This window comes from Crocodylus porosus, unplaced genomic scaffold (assembly GCF_001723895.1).
Source record: "Crocodylus porosus isolate Cpor-Errol unplaced genomic scaffold, CroPor_comp1, whole genome shotgun sequence".
Lineage (NCBI taxonomy): Eukaryota > Metazoa > Chordata > Crocodylia > Crocodylidae > Crocodylus > Crocodylus porosus.
Window position 1 is genome coordinate 15,783,805 of NW_017728950.1, and position 19,471 is coordinate 15,803,275.

At 40.6% G+C, this 19,471-nt stretch overlaps 1 protein-coding gene across 2 annotated transcripts in view; it reads left to right on the forward strand.

Moving 5' to 3' along the window:
- Positions 1 to 19,370, forward strand: part of SNX24 (sorting nexin 24) — a 136,006-nt gene extending 116,636 nt beyond the window's left edge. The window contains exons 4-7 of one of the 2 annotated variants that reach the window (XM_019555296.1): positions 9,056 to 9,150; positions 11,462 to 11,494; positions 14,113 to 14,177; positions 18,158 to 19,370. In XM_019555296.1, the coding sequence (XP_019410841.1) occupies positions 9,056 to 9,150; positions 11,462 to 11,494; positions 14,113 to 14,177; positions 18,158 to 18,228 (264 nt within the window). In that variant the 3' untranslated portion in view covers positions 18,229 to 19,370. Of the gene's footprint in view, positions 1 to 9,055; positions 9,151 to 11,461; positions 11,495 to 14,112; positions 14,178 to 17,386; positions 17,544 to 18,157 lie in introns of those variants that run through there. The other variant, XM_019555297.1, reaches the window with a different exon arrangement.
- Positions 19,371 to 19,471: the final 101 nt, after the last annotated feature.

Consider the following 19,471-nt stretch of genomic DNA (forward strand, 5'->3'; position numbering starts at 1 on the left):
CCCTGGGGTACAGATTGTCAGGGCCGGCTGACTTGAAGGTATCCAGCTTCTCAAGGTGTTCCTTCACGAGGTCAGCATTTATGGAGGGTCACCCAGATCTCCCTGTCCCATAGCAGGCATGGGCGTCCCATGGGACTAATGAAAGACTGACTGATGGTTTGCAGTGCCCTCCTGCAGTGCTGGGAGCCCCACGTGCTGGCATGGAGCTAGCCCAGAGTGGTTCAAAGGCTTGCATCAGTGGGCTGGACCAGCTCTGTGCCACCACATGCAGCTCCTGGGAGCTGTGCACTGTCTAGAGGGTCTGCTGCAGGTGATGAGCACCCCCGGGACTTGCCACCTGCTGCTGGCAGCAGAGGCTGTGTGCCATGGCAAGGAAGCACACACCCAACCACAAACTCCACATCCACCTTCTCACTTGCAGGCAGGAGCTCCCCTTCCCATGAACCAGTTGTCCAGTCACACGCCATCACACTTGCTGTCTCCACATGGGGCTCCCAGCTAGAGTGCCAGGAACCACACGGAGGTGGAAGAACAGAGCCTACCCAGTCCAATGGCACACAGTCTCTGAAAGCCCACCTCCCGCTGGCTTTCAGAGGGTCAGCCTCAGGCCAGTAATATTTGTTTTTTGGAGGGGGCCTTCAAGCCAGTTAGAATGGCCTGGTGAGCCAGATTTAGCCCGCAGGCCATATTTTGCCTGCCCCTGAGGTACCTAGTACACTGAGCTTTGCAGTTCAAGTGTTGGAAATATGTGCGGCAATGCTGTAGATTTAGGGTTAATCCTATAAGTGATGTGTGGTCAAGAGGTTGATGCAATTACATATTAAAAAACAACAACAAAAAATTAGGTAACTGTATCCAATAAATAAATAAAGGAGAATTAAAAGAGCATTGGGTTGAAAAGTCAAGCACTTAAAAGTTATGAAATGCCAGAACTAAGTATTCCTTAAATTTTTAAGGAACTAAGTCTTCTTTCGTTCTTAAGGGTCTAAAGTCTTAATATGTCTGTCTTATGTGTATGCATTATGATATCTTCTGTAATTACTTACTCTGTTTTTTCCCTTTGAAACATCATCCTCTGCCTCCTCCAATGCACAGGATGAACACAGGAGATAGAATTCAGTTGCACGAGAAACCATAAATCTGGCATTTCGTAACTTTCAACTGTGTCTTTGCAGTCTAAATAATGTTCTTTTGCTTTAGTGTGTTTGTATGTAACATGTAGGCAATTCTTTTAATCCAGGCTTGTCCAACATACAGCCCACGGGCCACCATGCAGCCCACCAAGCCATTTTCTGAGGCCTGCGGTGCTGCGATGGGAAACGAAAGTAAATACTTTACTTTCATTTCCACCCCTTATCCCTCCCCCAGCCCCTCAGCAGCTTCCTAATGGCTGCTGAAGGGCTGGAGAAGGGACAAGTTTCCCACATGTACTGCGTCAGCTTAACATTGCCGATGCAGTAAGGCTCCTCCCCTCCCCCCTCATTTCACGGTGTCCCTTCCTTGCCCCAACCCTCCCTTCCTCATTTGCATGCCAGTTCCTCCCCTCTCCCACATTGCAGGGTTTCCATTCCTAGCCCCGCCCCTCCCTTCCTCATTTGCATGCCAGCCCCACCCTGTGCTGCGTCCCGCTGGCTGCGCGGGCTGGAGCAGCTTGCAGTGCAACAGGCGGGTGGCACAGGGGGCACGGATGCTGGCTCAGAGGGATGCTGTGGCCAGGCCTGCAGGAGATGCTGCTGCTACTGTGGCTGTTGAAGAGGGAAGCTGGCACCGCTTCCGCCTCCCCACGCCCACAGACATCATGCTGGTGGTGCTGAGTTGTGTGCCCCAGGGAGGGAGGGACCCCTGCCGCTTGGGCTCAGGCTCAGGTTGGCCTGGGTGAGAGGGAGCAGGGGGGTGTCCCTGCACATCCCACACCCCCCTGTACAGTCCCCACATGTCCCCCTGACTGCTGAGCCCAGGAAACAAGGTGTGGGAGCATCCTCAAGGCTGCCCAGGTGGCAGGGAGGACACAGCAGGGACAGGCGGCACCCCTTGACCCCTGCGGCCCCAGGCCATGGTCAGACTGGACAGGCCACACAAGCGCCTGCTCCTGCCAGCCCACTGGATGATAAAAAGTTCATGATCTGGCCCCACATTCAAAAAGGTTGGACACCCCTGTTTTAATCCTTTATAAAATAGTTGCTTGTCATTCTTGTCAGTTTTCTCTAAATGCCACCCAACATCTTGTTGGCATGAAAGTGATGAGAACAATATACAGTACACCTACTGCATGTGAGGTCATCAGGAGGTTGCAGTGAATTTTCCCTGCTTGTTAGCAACAATGATATTGGCATGATCTTAATTACTTCTTAATTGTCTATTGTCTTAATTGTTCATTGACTTTTAAAACACACTTTGGTAGCTCAGCCATTTTAGAATCTGTGAGCCTGTCTACAGTGCATTAATGAGCCTTTACTACTGCGCATTAAGTTTAGTATCTCTAATATGAAGTACTGTATAAAGTTGCATTAGCCCACGCTAATGCACAGTAGCAAAGGCGAACAATTTTTGTGATGCTTAGTGAGCACTAGTCTAATACTACTGTGTATTAGCTCATTATCATGGTTTTTGCCATGATACACTAATGCACAGGAAAGTAGGCTACTGTGTATTAGGGCATCTCGTGTAGATGTGCCCAATGCTGATTTTCTCTTTTGTCATCATAAATGGGCCTACTTCCTGTGTTACTTATTTCCTGTATACCCTTTCTGAATAGCATTAACTCATTTAATCTTATGTTCCCCTTTTTCCATTTTTCACCATTCAGATCCACTGACTACTTCATTTCTGTTACAGGTATGTTTTAACCCTCCAATGTTTGAGCAGTCCATCATGAAGCGACATTGAATTGTTTTCCCTTCGTTTTTATTTTTCAGAGCAATTGTACCTTAGTTTTTTTTCTTCTTAAATTACTCTTATGTTTTATTTTCATAGATACTAATATTTTTCATCCATTGTGCCATGCTGCTTATGTTTTTAAAAATATTTTACAATACTGTACATTTCATTACAAATGAGGCATAATGGCCATATTACCTACACATACGGCCTTTATACAGTCACAAGCATAAAGTGATGCCAGAAATCTGAAATTAATTAATCTTCTGCAGGATGAAGTTATCACAGGACTCATTAATATATTTAGTCCAAGTAAAATAATTTATCTCTGTAATATGCTTTGAAAGGAGGTAAGTACTGAGTATAACTATGAAGGTAGCTTATGGTCACTATTTTTCAGCTCACCGTTACTGTAGACCTAGCAATTGTCTTGCCTTTCTGTGGCTGTTCTTCTTTCTAATTCAATTGTCCTCTGCATAGCTTTGGCGTTTTCTGATAGATGTCAAGCTATACTCAACACCCGGTAGATGTCTTGAGAGTTAACGTTCCCCATAAATATAGAGTACTGTGACTGCAATACTTGGTCTAGGAATTTTTCAGCTCTTCTCCACTCCTGGGGAATCTGAATAAGCTGCTGCCCCTTCCTCACCCCTCAACCACAGTTCCTCAGTCTATTTTCCATCTGTCATAAATTAACTCAAAGTACAGTATATTACAGCTAAGCTTCTTAATTATCAGATTATATATCTCTGGGGTTTGTAAATATTTTGGCAGGTAATATCCTCTCTCTACCTTTTGTTCCTTTTCTAGGTCTCCTTTACAGATAGAACCCCTCACTTAACATTCCAGTTGTGAGAATCACTTCATCTAGAAAAATATATACATGCTAGGTTTCATTCATCATTCGGCATCACTTCTACTTCTTTGGGCATATTAGCTATGTTTCTTGCGTTTGTATCCTGACAGTTAAGTGTGCTAATACCTCCTTTTATACTTATAAATCCATATGTTATTGAACATCTGGGGGGAGGAGGACCTGCTCTGATAATAACATATAATAAAATTGTAAATGAGCAACTTGTTGATGATATACAGTAACGCCTTTCCTGGAAAAATGTGAAATTCTTTAATATGGTACCATTCTATGGAAAAGCAAGCAATCACAAGCATTTAGATAAGATTAGCAGGAGCACATCTGCTATTACTTTTTCAGGAAAAGGAGAGATCATTCTTAGAAGTCTGGTTGGTTCATCTAGTCTACTTGGTTTTTAGTTTAATATGTTCTTGTGCTAATCTTTTTATCATTTCATGGGCCTGGGTAAGCAGCTGCTGCAAGCAAGGTAAATAGAAGAATATGGACTGTAAAGCGCTTTAAAAGCTTGTAGGTTTTAGTCCCAGTGGAGACTGACACTCCAGCCTACTTACTGTAGCTAGGATGTATTGATTTTTTTTTCTCCCCCATTTTTAACTGCACCACTGAATTAGGTGTTGTGAAGCATTCTTCTTTGTGAAGAGTGGAAAAACTGTCATGAACTTTTTCACCCTCACAGTGCGGCATTTCAAACTAAACTAGACTGAATGGAAAAGGTTTTAAGGACTCTAAGAAACCTTGCAACTTAACTCACTGCACTGACTCTTCTGACTAAAGGGTAGTCCATGGGTTTTGAGAAACTGTGAAAGATGATTGCAAGAAATGAATTTTTAAAACTGTTTTGTTAAAAAAAAAAAAAAAAAATCAATCAGTGAAAACAATGCATTGTTGTAGTGTGATCTTGGAAGGTTAGTGAAGTGGTCCTGTCCAAGTTTTCAGAAAGATGTTCAGTTACTGTTATAATTGGCTGATGAGTAGGTTTGGACCTAACTAGAATGCCAGTGTTCGATTTCACAGTGTCCTCTGTGAAGATATGTCACCATTTATACTGGCTTTAGTGACAATTTTCTAAAAAGGAAACTCGTGGGAAATCATTATGCTGTTTATATGTCTCCCTTGTTGGAGAGCATTATCCTGTGATATTTTAGCACTGTTTTCCACTGCATGATGGCATCTAGCTAAGGTTAAGGCAGAACAAGTCCCTCTGCAATTTTGTGACTATATTTTACTTACTGAAGGAGAAAAGATAACTGACAATTAAGTATTTCGGATGTCACTGAAAGAACATGTGCAACTAATCAATGACATCCTCAGGGAACATGATTTTATAAAGCTGATAAGGTAGAAAAATTGGGATTTTAGCGATTTGTGTTACATAATGATAATTGCACCCTTTCAATAAAAAAGACATTTCTAGTGGTGTAAACACTGGGCTTTTCAGTGTTATAGTCTTTGGGAGCATGTAGTAGTTTATTGGTCATAACTGATAGCAGCTTTTTAAAATTTGTGATCAAAATGTGCTTATGCTTTTTGCTCAGGTAGAATTGAGTAATTTGAAAATATATATTTCTGGAGTTACTCCCAAAACATTTGCTGTAAGTATTATAATTCTTTTACCATGCTGGAGAAGACAGTAGATGTACTGCATCTGTCCCTTCAATCAGCTAAGCTAGCATGGCATGGGAACCCAGTTTTGGAGCTGTGTTCAATGGACTCTTGAAAAATTCATAACCATATTGTCAGGGCTTTTTTTTTTCTTTGACAGATTTGTTTTGGAGTTTATTGCAGAGATACTATGTGGATGGGAATGCTTCTGTTTTTAAAGTATGCTGCTACATACTGACTAATAGATGGACTCGTTTTGTACACATTGTCGCTTATTAGAGATGTGGACAAAACAGGTTCTTGCTGGTACTGCTTTTGCCAATCTTACATTGAAAGGTTAAGGAGCATGTGGTTTGAAAAAATATAATTTTTTGAAATAAGACAATCTAAAATGTATGATGGTATGAGTTATTCCAGGTAAAAACAGTTACTTGTCATTGCCCTGCCCCTTATGATTTAAGGTTTGGGGTTTTTTTTAATTGAATGACTAAAAACAATGCTGCAACACTTAGAATTGTTACATTTGTCAGTCATTTCTTATCTGTGTCTTGTTTCCTGGTCTCCTCTTCTTTCACCAACCCTTCAGTTTGGTAGCACATAAATCAAAGGGGTAAATTCTCAGCAGACTATTTTGAAGTCAGTGGAGCTGGGCAAGCTGGCAGAGAATTTGACCCCTAGTTGGTATAATTCTGTAGTGTCTTGATTTATTCCTTAATTCCTTAAAATACTTGTATAACATTTGAGAAGGCATTACCTAGAAACTATACTGTAGGTAGAAGAAATTATACCAGTTTTTATTTTTTTCTTGGAGCTGCCTTGCTATACCTCTAACATAAGCTTGCTTTGAAATTGTTAAAAGCACCTGGACAGCCTCTCTTGTTAAATGACATGCCCCTCCCCCACTACTCTCTCCTATATTACACCAGCACCCAACCTCGACAAGTGACTCAAGATGCTCTATATGCATGGGAACTCAGGAACTAGAACCAAGGGAACTTGCCTAAATTATGGATGCCCTGAAGCAGCTCTTAGAAGCACCACAATTCTTTTGTGGTGCTAAACTGAATAAATTGTGTTTTGGTTGCACAAACAGTGCACATTATCATGCAATTCACATACCTTTTGAATATGCATCCCCCCACCCAGCCCTTCTGTCATGTATAACTTGAATGCAGAGCAAGATGAATTTTGCAGCAGCAGAGTGCTGATTCCACAGAATGTAAATGAAATGGCATTTAATGCAGCATCTTCATTTAAAGATGAACTGAGAGGCTGTGTACCTGGCAAGATTTCAGAGCCATATGAAGAGTCTTACTGTCCTGTAAGACTGTGTCACCAACAACATATGCAGTAAAGCTGTTCAAGAGCTGTGCTCCTGGTTTGATTTCTGTGTGCACATGTGTACATGTGCATGTTAGTAATGACATCACCTTTTGTTAGAGAAGTATAAAACCCTGAACTGAAGATTTGGAAGACAAGTGAAAAGGAAATTGATTTGCACGTTTTCTTTTAAACTTAATTTTGTTTTTAAGTCCATCCTTGTTTTCTGGGCATAAATATGACTGCTAACTTCTTATTAGTTACGTAAATGGTTATTTGCTGTTGATCTCACATACTGCTGCATCACTTTAACTAAAGAGATGAAATGGTTTTTCCTTTTCCTTTTATTTTTATTTCTAAGTTTAAAAGAAGACATTAAATAGGAATAAGCTCCTGCATGAGCTGGTATGGTGTGATGTTTCCTCCTATCGCCCAGCCTTGCTTCTTGTTTTCTCACCCTGTGATTTATTGTTGTTTTCCTAACCTAGGTCCTGATCTTGCAAGCCCAACATATGCATGAGTAATACTACTTGTGAGGGTTGTTTCCTTTAGGGCATGAGCAGGTGTACATTTGAAGCACTTCCAAAAGGGGAATGTTACAAATGGAAACTGCTAATCTGGAGTGTGCAGTATCTGTTAAGTGTAGACAAGCCAAGTGATAGATACAGTGTAGCAAAATTGCTCCATCTTTAACCCCTAAGGAAGCAAAGTTGAAGTGGATTTTGCTACATTTATATCATTCCTGGCTTGTCCACATGTAACTGTTAGACTGTAACAGCTGGCCGCTGCCTGGTTGAAAGCAAGAGTCTTCCCTCCCCTTTTGAATTGGCTCAAAAAGAATGTGCATCTGTACCCATAGGCAAACATAACTAAGGCAAGTCAAGTTATTCATCTACATATGAAGCTGCAGAATAAGGCCTCTAGGACAGGGGTGCTTAACCTCTATCCTGATTCTGCGGAGTCAAGTCATCCTGTCCAGAGGGTTATCCCAAGTCTGGAAATTTGGCAGCAGGGGAGCAGTAGTAGCATTAATTGCTCCCTACGCTGCGTCAATTAATGCTTCTACTGGTCCCCCCCCTGCCAAATCTCCAGACCCGTGGAGAGCACCATGGTCCAAGTGATCTGGCCCTGTGCCCTGGATTGCCCCTGTGCGTGGTCAGGCTGACGTGCTGGGTCGGGCAGGTGCCTAGAGTCACACTGCAGGCAGATCCAGCATGCAGGGTCAAGCCGACGCATTGGATCACACCTGTGGACTGAAGCCACACACTGCCCCTACACACTAGATCTAGACCACAGACAGACCTTATGCCACTCATAGGTTGAGCACCACTGCTGTAAGATGAAGAATTGCTCAGAGAAACAACTCTGTTTTTCATCTCTTCTCTGGCTGTGTATGTGCACGTACGCAAAGTGACAAGTTGAGATTGCACTGGTATGTGTGACCTGAACAGTGCCTTAATCCTCCAGGAAGGTGTGGCATGCACTTATAAACCATTTTGTCTTAAAAGAAAAATGTAGAGTAATTACTGAGTATGCCCTACATGTGGTTAAACATTGAGGAAATCTTTCACATTCTTAAAAAATATCTATATCTAAGTGAAAGTGTATCAAAAATCCCATTCCCCATTTTCTGTTGCATCTACTGTTAATTCATTTACTAATCTATTAATAAAATTAGAAGTCATTTGTTCAGTGAAAAACAAATGTACCAGAATGGGATTCCAGCCCTTGCTGTATTGTTAGAGAACAGTGTGGCATGTCAACACAGTTCTTAGGCCAGGTCTTTGCCATTAGTGATCACAATATAGATATGACCAGTGCATTGAAAGCTGATCTGTCAAGCCAAACAAACAACTCACCTTGTTAACATTCCCTAAATTGTGCATTAACAAAATTGAGTAGGCCCTTGAACACACAGGAGTCTTCCTTTTTCCTACTGCCATGATGGATGGGATTCTTTCTTGTTACTAGAAATGAAGTAACTGAGGTCATTAAGTGTAAGCTGCTGTTTGCTTTATTTGAAAGGAGCAACAAAAACAAAATTATATTTCTGAATGAATGTGCCAGTAGTGAAATTTCAAACTTCTAGTAGACATTTAGTGGAACTGATAACTTCATCACAGAAAGACCTTCTCAGTGATCCCCAGTTATCTAAGGGTTTAGAAGTAGAGACTGTGAAACTGGAAGATGTTTGCTGCAGCAAAATTATGAAACTGATAAAGAACTGTATTTTGTGTAGATATTGTAATTACCAAGTGATAAGTAAAAAGAATGAGAGAGAAATTTGAATAACTTTAGCAGATGGGAGATGCTTTTGGCAGTTTGGACAATCATATAATTTGTGAGTGACCTTGATTATGCTGTATATTTTCTATGTTGCAGACCATAATTTTAGAAAACGAAGAGCTTCCCAAAATATTGCTTGACTTCCTCAATGTTCGTCACGTGCCTTCTCTGCCAAAGGCAGAAAGTTGTGGGTAAGAACTCAAGCTCTAATAAATAGAAAAACATCTAGGGCTGTGGGTCTCTCTTTTTTTTAAAATCTGTACTCATGTAACTACATTGACTTAAAATGAACTTGGTGTTATAATTAAACAGCCATTATAATTAAAAGGAGAATCAGGTTCTTGGTTTTGAGTGTATCTACATGGCTGGAAAAAGCTGAGAAAACAAAATTCAGTCTGTACAAAGACAGAGATGTGGCATTTTATTGCATATCCTTTGAAAGCAAAAGGAATAACAGGTGTAGATGAGATTAATAGAAAACATGGGATTTTTAAATGATCTTTTAAAATTCCTTTCACCAGGTGTTTCAAAGAAATTGACACAAGACATCCAGTGCATTGTGACCTCATCTGGGTGCTCTTGTTTTACATTTCTTAATTTGTGGAACAGCTGGAATATGCTTTTGTTTACATGGAGGCCTACCATCTCTGCATGGCTTGCACTCCCCCAGTCTCCTAATGAGGGAATGTCTTTAGTCATTTCTATGGTGGCAGCTTCATCACTGGCCATGGTAAGGAAGGCCTTACCTGGCTTGATCTTGGGAGAAAGAGACAGTGAATGGAAGGCAGGAGAATGCACACTGGCAGCCTCCCTTAAGTAGAGCAGAGACTGTGTAACATTTTAAGATCTTAGGCCTCTGCCATACATTACATATATGTTAATTGTGTAACATATTGAGACTGGCCACACATACACAATAATTATCGTGCCATAAAAATGTCCATCCAGCTATTATATTAAGTTTAATATAATAAAAGCCAACCAGCTACAATGTTATTACTTGAAAATGTGTAACAACTTTTATAGCTGGTTTCTATCCAGCTTTAATTAGATTGTGTGGAAGGGACCTCTGGCTATGATTCTCTGCTATGCCTCAAGGAGGCTGAGTACTGAAATCACAACTCAGAAGAGAGGAGAGGGCTAAGGAGACTTTAAGCCATGGTTATGCTTAAAGTCTTCTCCAGCACCTGTCTAAGGGCAGAGAAGTCCCTGGAGTAAGTTAGACAGGTCTGTGGGTATGCCTGATTTCCAGCAGCATAGTCTGGCTGCCCATAGGAATTTGTGCAGGCCTCAGCTTCTGAACACTCCTCTTCTGCCTCTGCAGCCCTTTCCGTGGTATGTCAGGGCTTAACTGGAAGGGGTTGAGGGTCTCAGAAGATGGACTTTTGTCTATATTCCACAGTTCCTACACCAGGACAGTCCCTCCTTGGCTGGATCCAGGCTCTTGGAGGCCCTTTACACCTTCGTGGCCCCTTTTATCTAGTATAAAGGGGTTAGCATGGGGCTGAATGTTTCACTTTTAAAACCTAGCTCTGGTCAAGAAAGTGTCTAACATTACTATGCTGTTACTAGTGAGTTCAGAGCAGGGGTGGGCAAGATGCAGCTGGCGGGCCAGATGTGGCCTGACAGGTCATTCTATCTGGCCTGTGAGGCCCCTAAATGATTTAGAAGATTAATATTTACCTGCCCCTGGCTGCCTGTCATATGGCCCTTGATGGCTTGACAAAACTCAGTAAGTGGCCCTTGGCCCAAAATAATTGCCCACCCCTGGTTCAGAGCTGCCCAGACCTATGGTGGAACCAGAGATTTTGGACAGGGCGTGTGGATCATGTCCTTGCTTACATCCAAAAAGAAGTACACTCTTCCCCCATCCCATAACATAAAAATGGAAAGGAAATTCTACACAAGGAGATGCAAAGCAATTTTCTATTCCTCAATAAGGGTGTTTCCATAAAATCTCATGATCTGAACCCTGACCTTTTTTACAAAATCCTATCATGGTAATTCCAAAATGTAGGGGGAGTTTTGAATTGCAAATCTTTGCTCATATTCCATGTATTCAATATTTCTTTAACACACTTATATCATGGTTTTGAACTTACTTGTATCACATAAAATATACACCACTTAGAGTCAGGGTAGAGATATCAGTCATGTTACTGTCAATAGGTATATGAATGCTCTAATCTTATGGTCCAAAAAAACCCAAATGTAAATATACCACCTTTAATGATTTAGGGACAAGCTACTTGACTTTACTCTCTTGTAGGTAATGATGTCACCCAATATCCCTCAGGGGAATTGTACCCTATCACTTCCAAATATTTATGCATGCAAATCTATTACAGTGAAGTGGATGTTGTCACTTACAGGCTATGGTCACTGTAAAATCCTGGCTTCTTCCATAATCATTGCCTTGCATTTCACAGCCACTGACCAGAAAAAAGGGTCTCCCTTTCACCCAGGTCAGCCTAACCCAGTTTGTGTGCCTCTTTATTGCAGGTCTTTTGATGAAACAGAATCTGAAGAATCAAGGTGAGCAATTCATAACTAAATGTAGCATTTCTAAACATGGTGTGAATAAAATAAAATTTTGGAATCTTCCTAGGGCAACTGGCTTAATGGACCATTAAAGAATAGGACAAAGGCACAATAATAAATAAATACACACGGAGCTTTTCAATATTTCTCCCATGCAGATGTCAAAATAGGAGTAGCTTGAGGTTAAATCTAGTGACATTATTACCTATTGTGGCTGCACTAGATCTGTTGCAGTATGAGTTGTGCACATCTCACACACCCTGGAATTCACACATGGAGTTGTGCACATCTCACATACCCATAAACACCGCCACCCTAAAAAATCTTTTTACCCATTTATGACCATTATTTGTAGAAGGAGGATATAAGATAGAGCAAGGGTGGGCAAAATGATGAATCCAGCCTGCAGCCAGATTCCATTTCCCAGCAGCCCCTACCCACATGGCTGGGGCTGGTCTCCATGGAGACCCCAGCCACTGCACTGTGATAGCCCAAGGCTGGAGTTGCCATGGACACTGACCCCAGCCACATTGGCAGAGAGCATGGAAGGAAAGGGCAGGGCTCTGCTCCAGAGTAGTGAGGGCAGCTTGGTCCGGGGCCAGGGCACAGCCACGATCTGCAGCCTGCAGGCTCTGGGCCAGGGGTATGCAGGTAGTGGATCACAGCTCTGCCCTGGCTCAGGACCAGTCTGTCACCACTGCAAGGAGCTGGGTCAGAGCTGTGATCTGCTGCTTGTGTGCCCCTGCCCGGAGCATGCAGGCAGCAGACCATGGCTCTGCCGTAGGCCCAGGCCAGGCTGCCCCTGCTACAAGATCCCAGCAGCTCTAGAGCAGCCTCCTGCCCTTCCCTGCCATGTGCCCTGCCAGCGTGGCTGCAGCTGGGGTCTCCATGGAGACTGGCCCCAGCCATGCAGGCAGGGGCTGCCGGGAAATGGAGTCCACTGCTGGCCAGATCTAGCCCACAGGCCACACTTTGCCTGTCCCTGAGCTAGAGAGGCCAGAACACTGGTTTTTACATGCATTTGATGGAATGTGGATATGGTCAGTTTCACTGTTTCCCATGTACCATCAGGCTGGTATTTCCTTTTTTCAGTCTTTCACACAGCAGCGAGGGAAAGAGAAGCATTTAAAAAACTAAAGCCAAGAAAAAATAAACATAAAATCTTCAGACTTAGCATGAAATCCTTCCCCCATCCTTTCTGGCACCTTTTTGCCAACTAGAACAACCAGAGCACTATGAAGTGATCTAAAAGCTCTGGAAGAATGCTCAGCACAAGCCATGTGGAAAGCATTCTCTCAGGCCCCGGTTATACGTTACATGCATTGCACAGTTAACTGGTTAATGGAGATTATAAGACTGTATAATGTTGTTTAACGTAATAAGTTAATATAATAATTACAAATAATTTAATATTCTTATATAATAAAGGGCTTAGTGTGTCTGTCCACAACACTCTTAGAGCACTCTGATTGGTTGTTTCACTTGGTTCATTGGTTGTTTCATTGGTTGTATGGAGCACCACCATGACAGTGGGGGACAGAGGGGAACTGGCCTCGTTCCCTTGCTCTGTCCCCGCCATCATGGTGGCACTTTGCCGCCTCTGAGGAGCAGGGCCAGTGGAGTGGGGAGCAAAGCCAGTGGTGCTGCTGGTGGAGAGGGATGGAGGGGATGGTTGGGCAAGTTTCTCCCCTCTGTTGCTGGGAGGTAGCAGCAGCGCGGGGTGGTGGGTAACGGTGCTCAATTCCCACCCCCACCCCCCTGGGTCATTCTTGATGGATAATTCACTAGTAACCCTATAATGATTTAATTTAGATTTTAATTTGGGGTGAGCATTGCAAAGATTCTGGGCAGTTCTGTGGCCCATAGAGCAGCTGAGATGAGCTCTCAGAAAAGTCTAAATCAGGGCTGTCCAGCATCTCTGTAGCCAGGGCCAGCACGAGCAGGGATTGCACACTGTACACAAATGCACGTGCATGCTTGCTTAACCTGCTGTACCATAAGCACTCATCCACCCCATTGTACCACGCACGAGTGGGCACCCCACTGTCCCCATGCAACATAGTGCCCTGCCTCACCACTGCAGGTTCCCCTGTGCCACCCTGACACACAAATGCTCCAGGCTGCTGGTTTAGCAAGCATTTTAGATTGTGTCATCCCCCACACCCTGCCGGAGCTGGGTCAAGCAGCAGAAGCTGGGGGAAGAGAGGGGGAGTCAAAAGACCCTGTTTGTTGCTGCAGCTGGAGCAAGAGGCGGCAGCAGCAGCCTGGAGCTGCAGGTTAACCCTTTGCAGGCTACCAGTTGGACAGCTCTGGTTTAAATTATCCTGGGGACCAGAGAGCATCCCAGGATCAGGAAGGCTCAGAGAGGGCTTAATGTCACTACTCTTCAGATATCTTTACTTTGATTTCAAGTTGATGGGGTCACTTTAAGAGAGAAAGCAGTAATGAGTTTCGCTTCCAGAAAATGAAACTTGTTCCTTGCCAGAGTTTGCATCTATAAACAAACCAATGTTATTTGAGCAGCTTGATCACCTCACTTTATCAAAGCTAGTTTGTAGTATATTCTGTTTACTGTCCCTTGATACTGACATTCCTGTTCTTGACCTTTCCAGCAAACTGTCCCACCAGCCTGTGCTGCTGTTCCTAAGGGATCCATATGTCTTGCCTAAAGCCAATGGTAATCAAACCTGTCATCTGTTAACAGCTCTTTACTGATCTGACCCTATACCACATAAACCGCATTATTATTAATACAGGACTTGCTGAGCAAGACACTAGTCCAAATTCTAATAACCTGCCAATAAAGCACTAGTTCTCGTATAAAAGACCTTTAAAATCCTAATTGGAGCAGATGATTTATATGAAGATGCAATTTTTTCTCAATTGTTCTGCTAACCAAATCTACTGTGAACTCAATTAAACAAAACCAAAAAAGACTTACTCTGCTGCTTCTCTTGCTTTTAACAATGTCTCTTGTTTTGCCTTCAGGGTTTGACCTTGAAGGTCCAGTTCTTTATCAGTGCTTTTTTCTAAATGCTTGTCAATCTGCTATTAGCATTTTTTGTATTACTACTTGGATTATTACTTCCTTATCACCCCCAGTAATGTTTCTTTTATATGAAAGAATGTATGTTTTAAGGGTAATTGATGTGTTTACTTGAGCCCTGATCTCTTAGTACGTGCTGCATAAGAACTCTTGGAAAAGGTAGTTGGAATCTTTCTTGTTTATTTCTCCCTCCCTTTTATTAACTCAAGGTTTTATGCTGTTTTTGTTCTTAAAATGATGGGAAAAAAACACATTGCGTAGTGCTGCTGCATTGCTAGCTTTTTGCATTGCAAGGACTGTTATTCTTACCACATTTTGTAAAAGGAAATATGTTTATGTGTCGTTCGTAAATATCCATTGCTACATAAAAACGTTCCACTAAAACTGGAAATTAAAATTTTTAAATTTAAAAAGTGGGGATTTGAGTTTGGACAAATTACTATTACTATTTTTTTAATAAGCATGATATAGGCCACTCACAAAAACTAAGTAGATAACATAGGAAATTATTTGACGTTGCCACGGTTTGACAAGTCCCATATGTTCAAAATAAAAGCTAGACTGCATGAGGTTCTTTTTAAATAGTATGTTTGAGAAGTTTCTTCGTTTGGCTTTTGGTCTTTGAGTCTTTGGGTATAGTTACTTAGCATATTCAGGCTTGTCTTCACAACCATGAATGCCAGCATTTCTTTTAAATATGCAAGATGAAATTTTTATGTGGTCATATGAATCAAGAAGCTGAGAGTTAAAACAAAAAAAAACACTTATCATGTATTGTGACATTATAAAATTATGAGTTGGCAACATAAAGTATCTCTGCAGGTTAAGCTTGAATACCTTTGGAGTACAGTGTAAATTTATAGCAGCTTTCATTCTTTGAGTTTATCGAATAAAATATGCAACTAATAAACATCAAAGGTGAAATCCTTCCCAGTAAAACTTCAAAAAACTTCAAAACTTAGTAAAACTTCAAAAAAATGCCCTTTTATTTTATTTTGGAAGAGAAGGAGCCAAACAAAACAATATCTGGTTTCACAAATTAAATTGCAGCAGTTCCACAGATTCCACATGCTGTTGTGTCAGTGACTCTGACTTTGGGCTCAGAAATATAGAAAGTGAAATCATATCTTCATCTTTCATTTTATATCCTCTAGGATTTTTTTAAATTAATTATGAGTAATTGGGTAAGTAAATTGAAAGTTAAGCAAGTTATTTCCATACTAAAGTTCCTTTTTGATGAAAAATCTTGAGGCATGTGGAATGGAAATGTACAGATTTAAGACCTACATTTTCAACCCATTTTACAGGGTTTCAGCTGCATGACTCGTTACAGCAGATGTAATTCTCTGATGATAATTATATTTTTCTGTTCTAAACTGTGCTCTAAAGAAGGACAGACTTGCATTTATCAAAGCCTTTGGGAATTCAGTTTAATTTTGATTTTTTTTCTTTAAGTATTTTTTAAGAGGTAACTTTGGATCAAAAACAAATGGCTTCTTGTAATGTGTGAGATGTAAACTAACTTGTGTTGGTAGCACTCAAAACAACAGCATTATTTAGCCCTTCAATAAGGCTGTTTATATTTAAAAACTTATAGTAAGGTAGCTTTCAGCTTTCTTTGCCTTTTACGTGGTGCTTCAGTTTTTCAAAAATGGCATGCTTATACACACAAAATAAAATGGCACAGTTAACACTATGTTGCTCTTGGCTTTTGCTATAAACAGCTTGGAGGTTCTAGGATAATGTAATTTGAGGAGAACTTCCCTCATCTTTGCACAGTTCCATTAATTTTCTGTAATCTATCAACAGTCTTCACCATGTAAAAACATTGTAAGCATCTTTCTCTTACACTGTATTTTCTAGTAGTATATTGACTCCCAACCAGGGTGCCACAAGGTGCTGCCAGATCCCTTGAAAGGTGCCACAAGGTGAGGAAATAAGTGAGGTTTGGGGAGATGAGCACAGGCTAAGGTAGATTTGTCCTTGCTAGACAATTCCTCTCCCCCCCAACTGTCCAGGCTCTCTGCAAGGAGATGAGCTGGAATATTTAAAATAGTTTTGGTCATGGGTGCTACTCAGAAGTTATGAAGGGGTAACGCTAAACAGCACTGAGATCTGTTATTTGCTTCCTTGTAGATGTTTCTTGATCATCTAGAAGAGGAAGGAGACCTTCCTCAGTTCATCTGTTTTTGCTTCTATTTCTCTCATTCTTAAAAAGGGTAAAGAACCTATTGTGGGCAAGCATGCCTTCTGTCATTCAAAATCTTCAAACCGTTTGCATTTAAAAAAATCTTGCAAAAGTGTTGGCTCAAAACCTGTAAAGTCATTCTCCCGTGTTTTCTGTCCAATATACTTGATCAAAATTGGATGTCAGCAATTTTTATTATAAAATAGCTTTATAGCACATAATGTTTTAGTTCTATATTAGATTCAAATCTATCTTGACACTGGATTTTCACATTATTCTGTTAAATTTTCAAAAGCACCTAAGGGATTTACAGGCACAAATGTACTAGCCTGTGGAGCTTTGTTGCTTAAAGCATCTAATACTGTTTTTAACTTTGAGCCCATCTTTCCTTCTATATGGCAGCTTTTTTTATTTAAACATGCAAAATACCTTTTATGTAACATTTTTAAGAGTCCCAAGGATAGTAATCTAAAATAGTAACCTAAAGCCCAGAATTGCCAATAATGAACAACAGAATCTTAATGGAAATGGTCCAACGAAGATTGACTCTTAAGTCATACAGGTGGGTGTTTTCGAAAGTACCTGTGGGATTTTGTTTCAGTGCATTTATACATTAGAGCTACATTGATACGTTAAATGTTTTATGGAACAGGTACTAAACTTAATGCACCGTAATTACAGTGCATAATGAACATGTAGACATGCCCACTGTTAGATGAGTAGGAGTTGTTGTATGATGTATTTGAAAAGGATTTTTCCTTTACTAAAATATAGCCTTCCTGCTTCTTTGGAAGGTCTGTTACTTTTTCATCAGGATTGACTACTGGTGTATTTAACGTGAAAAGTAGTGTCCATTCCCTCTGCATCTTTGCTAAAAATATAGCATCCTCCTCCCCCCTTTGAATACAATAGAAATATGACATTTTTATGTTCCATAGACAGCCTACAATTGTACTGTTCCAGAGAAGTTCCTATGATGGTACAGGCATCTTTGAATCTGCTTGGACTAAACATAGCTGTAAACCACAATGGAAAAACTGCTGTGAAGTATTCCCAGTAGCAATCTTGGAATTCCTTCAAGTATATTGAGATTTTGTTAGAAATTGAATTGCCAGTGTAATCCATCTTCCTTGTGAGAAAAGATTCAGATAAAGAGCTGGAGCCTAGCAGCATTAAGTATTAGAACATCCTTTTAAATCAATAAGCTACAAATCTGGCAGCACATTCATGCAATGCCCAGTGCTGTACTAAAGTAGCTTTAGTGCTGAAGCAGCATTACTAATAGCACATCCCCACCGTGGATAAACAGTAGAGTGATGCAGTATCCTAAATTATAGTGGGCCTTCCCTTGTTAAGTTCCACAAAAGCATATGTATTATATTGACATGTATAAGGAAACAGGGTTTTTTTTCTTCTTTTTCAGATGACTTTCCAAACATAGTTATTGAGGGAGTTCTTCATGGGATATTCTATCCTCATTTACTTCCCAGGTAGAAGTAGTTCATGGCTCGAAGAAGGTAAAGCAAGTCTCCAAGTCACGTTCAAGGGAATGAGCAAAACAAAATTCTATGGCATGACAGCTATTCTTGGAAGCAAAACCACAACCTCACCTTGATTTCAAGCTTTATGTCTTTTAAAAATGAAATCAGTGTCACTACAGTTGCTGCTTTAAAACAACAGAAATGAAAACATAGGTATTCTAATTATGTAAACTAATGTATGGACATACTCTAACTATTTAATACTTTAAAAGGCTGAAAGTCATACACTGAATTACACTAATCTTTCAAAGGAATTAAAAACTTAGTAATTATTTCTTAACTTTTATTATAAACTACACTACTCCTTTCTGAATCAGAAATTTCCCCAACGTATTACCCATTGCTGGCAGTGGATGGATTGAAAGTGCTGGCACTGACAAACATGTGAGAGATGGCAAAAAATAATGTTTAAAATTCAATTGTTTAAACTGAAAAACAGAAGTAATATAAAGTATTGTATAAATATCACTCAACTCATTTCTTATTGAAACAAGTTGAATCTTATGTGCTCGGGACTTTTCATTGGGAAACAAGTTTACATCTTCTGAAAGCATAGCTATGTTTCAGGACATTGGTTGTATGCATTTCAATCTAAAGGCACAGGCAGACCAATTATTATGCAGTGAACAACAGCAGAGATTTTGCAATATCAGCTGTTAAGGTTCTTGTCCACAGTAAGTGAAAGTTAACCCATGGTAGTTTATTCTTTCATTGAGCAGTGTGGTACTGTGCCTTAGTTTTCATTTACCAGGGGGAAAATTTGTATGCATGGTAATTCATTTGTGTGCCCATGTCCTAAGGCATTCTATCCATCAGGAAGTTTTGTATGGCATTTACAAAGGCCATTCAATTAGTTATTATTTCTAAAGTGTTTTTAATTTCTAAGCCGAACTTGCACTGTGGTTAATATCCTTATGTTTTGTGAACCAGAGTTTCTACCACTTCGTGGTTAGATCAAGCAAGAATGACTGATAAAGCAGTAAAATTATAAGGATCAGTATTCATATACATGAATAATTAAGCTGGATGAACTTCAAACTTTGTACCTGCATTATTGGATATTATGCCATGAAATAAACTACTAGAACAGAAACAGAAGTCTGAAAGTATTATTTGTAATTTTTTTTAACCTAAGAAAGCATGTTTCAGAGCTTTTTACTTCAGAGTTCTCTGTTCTCTTCTGACATGAAACATGA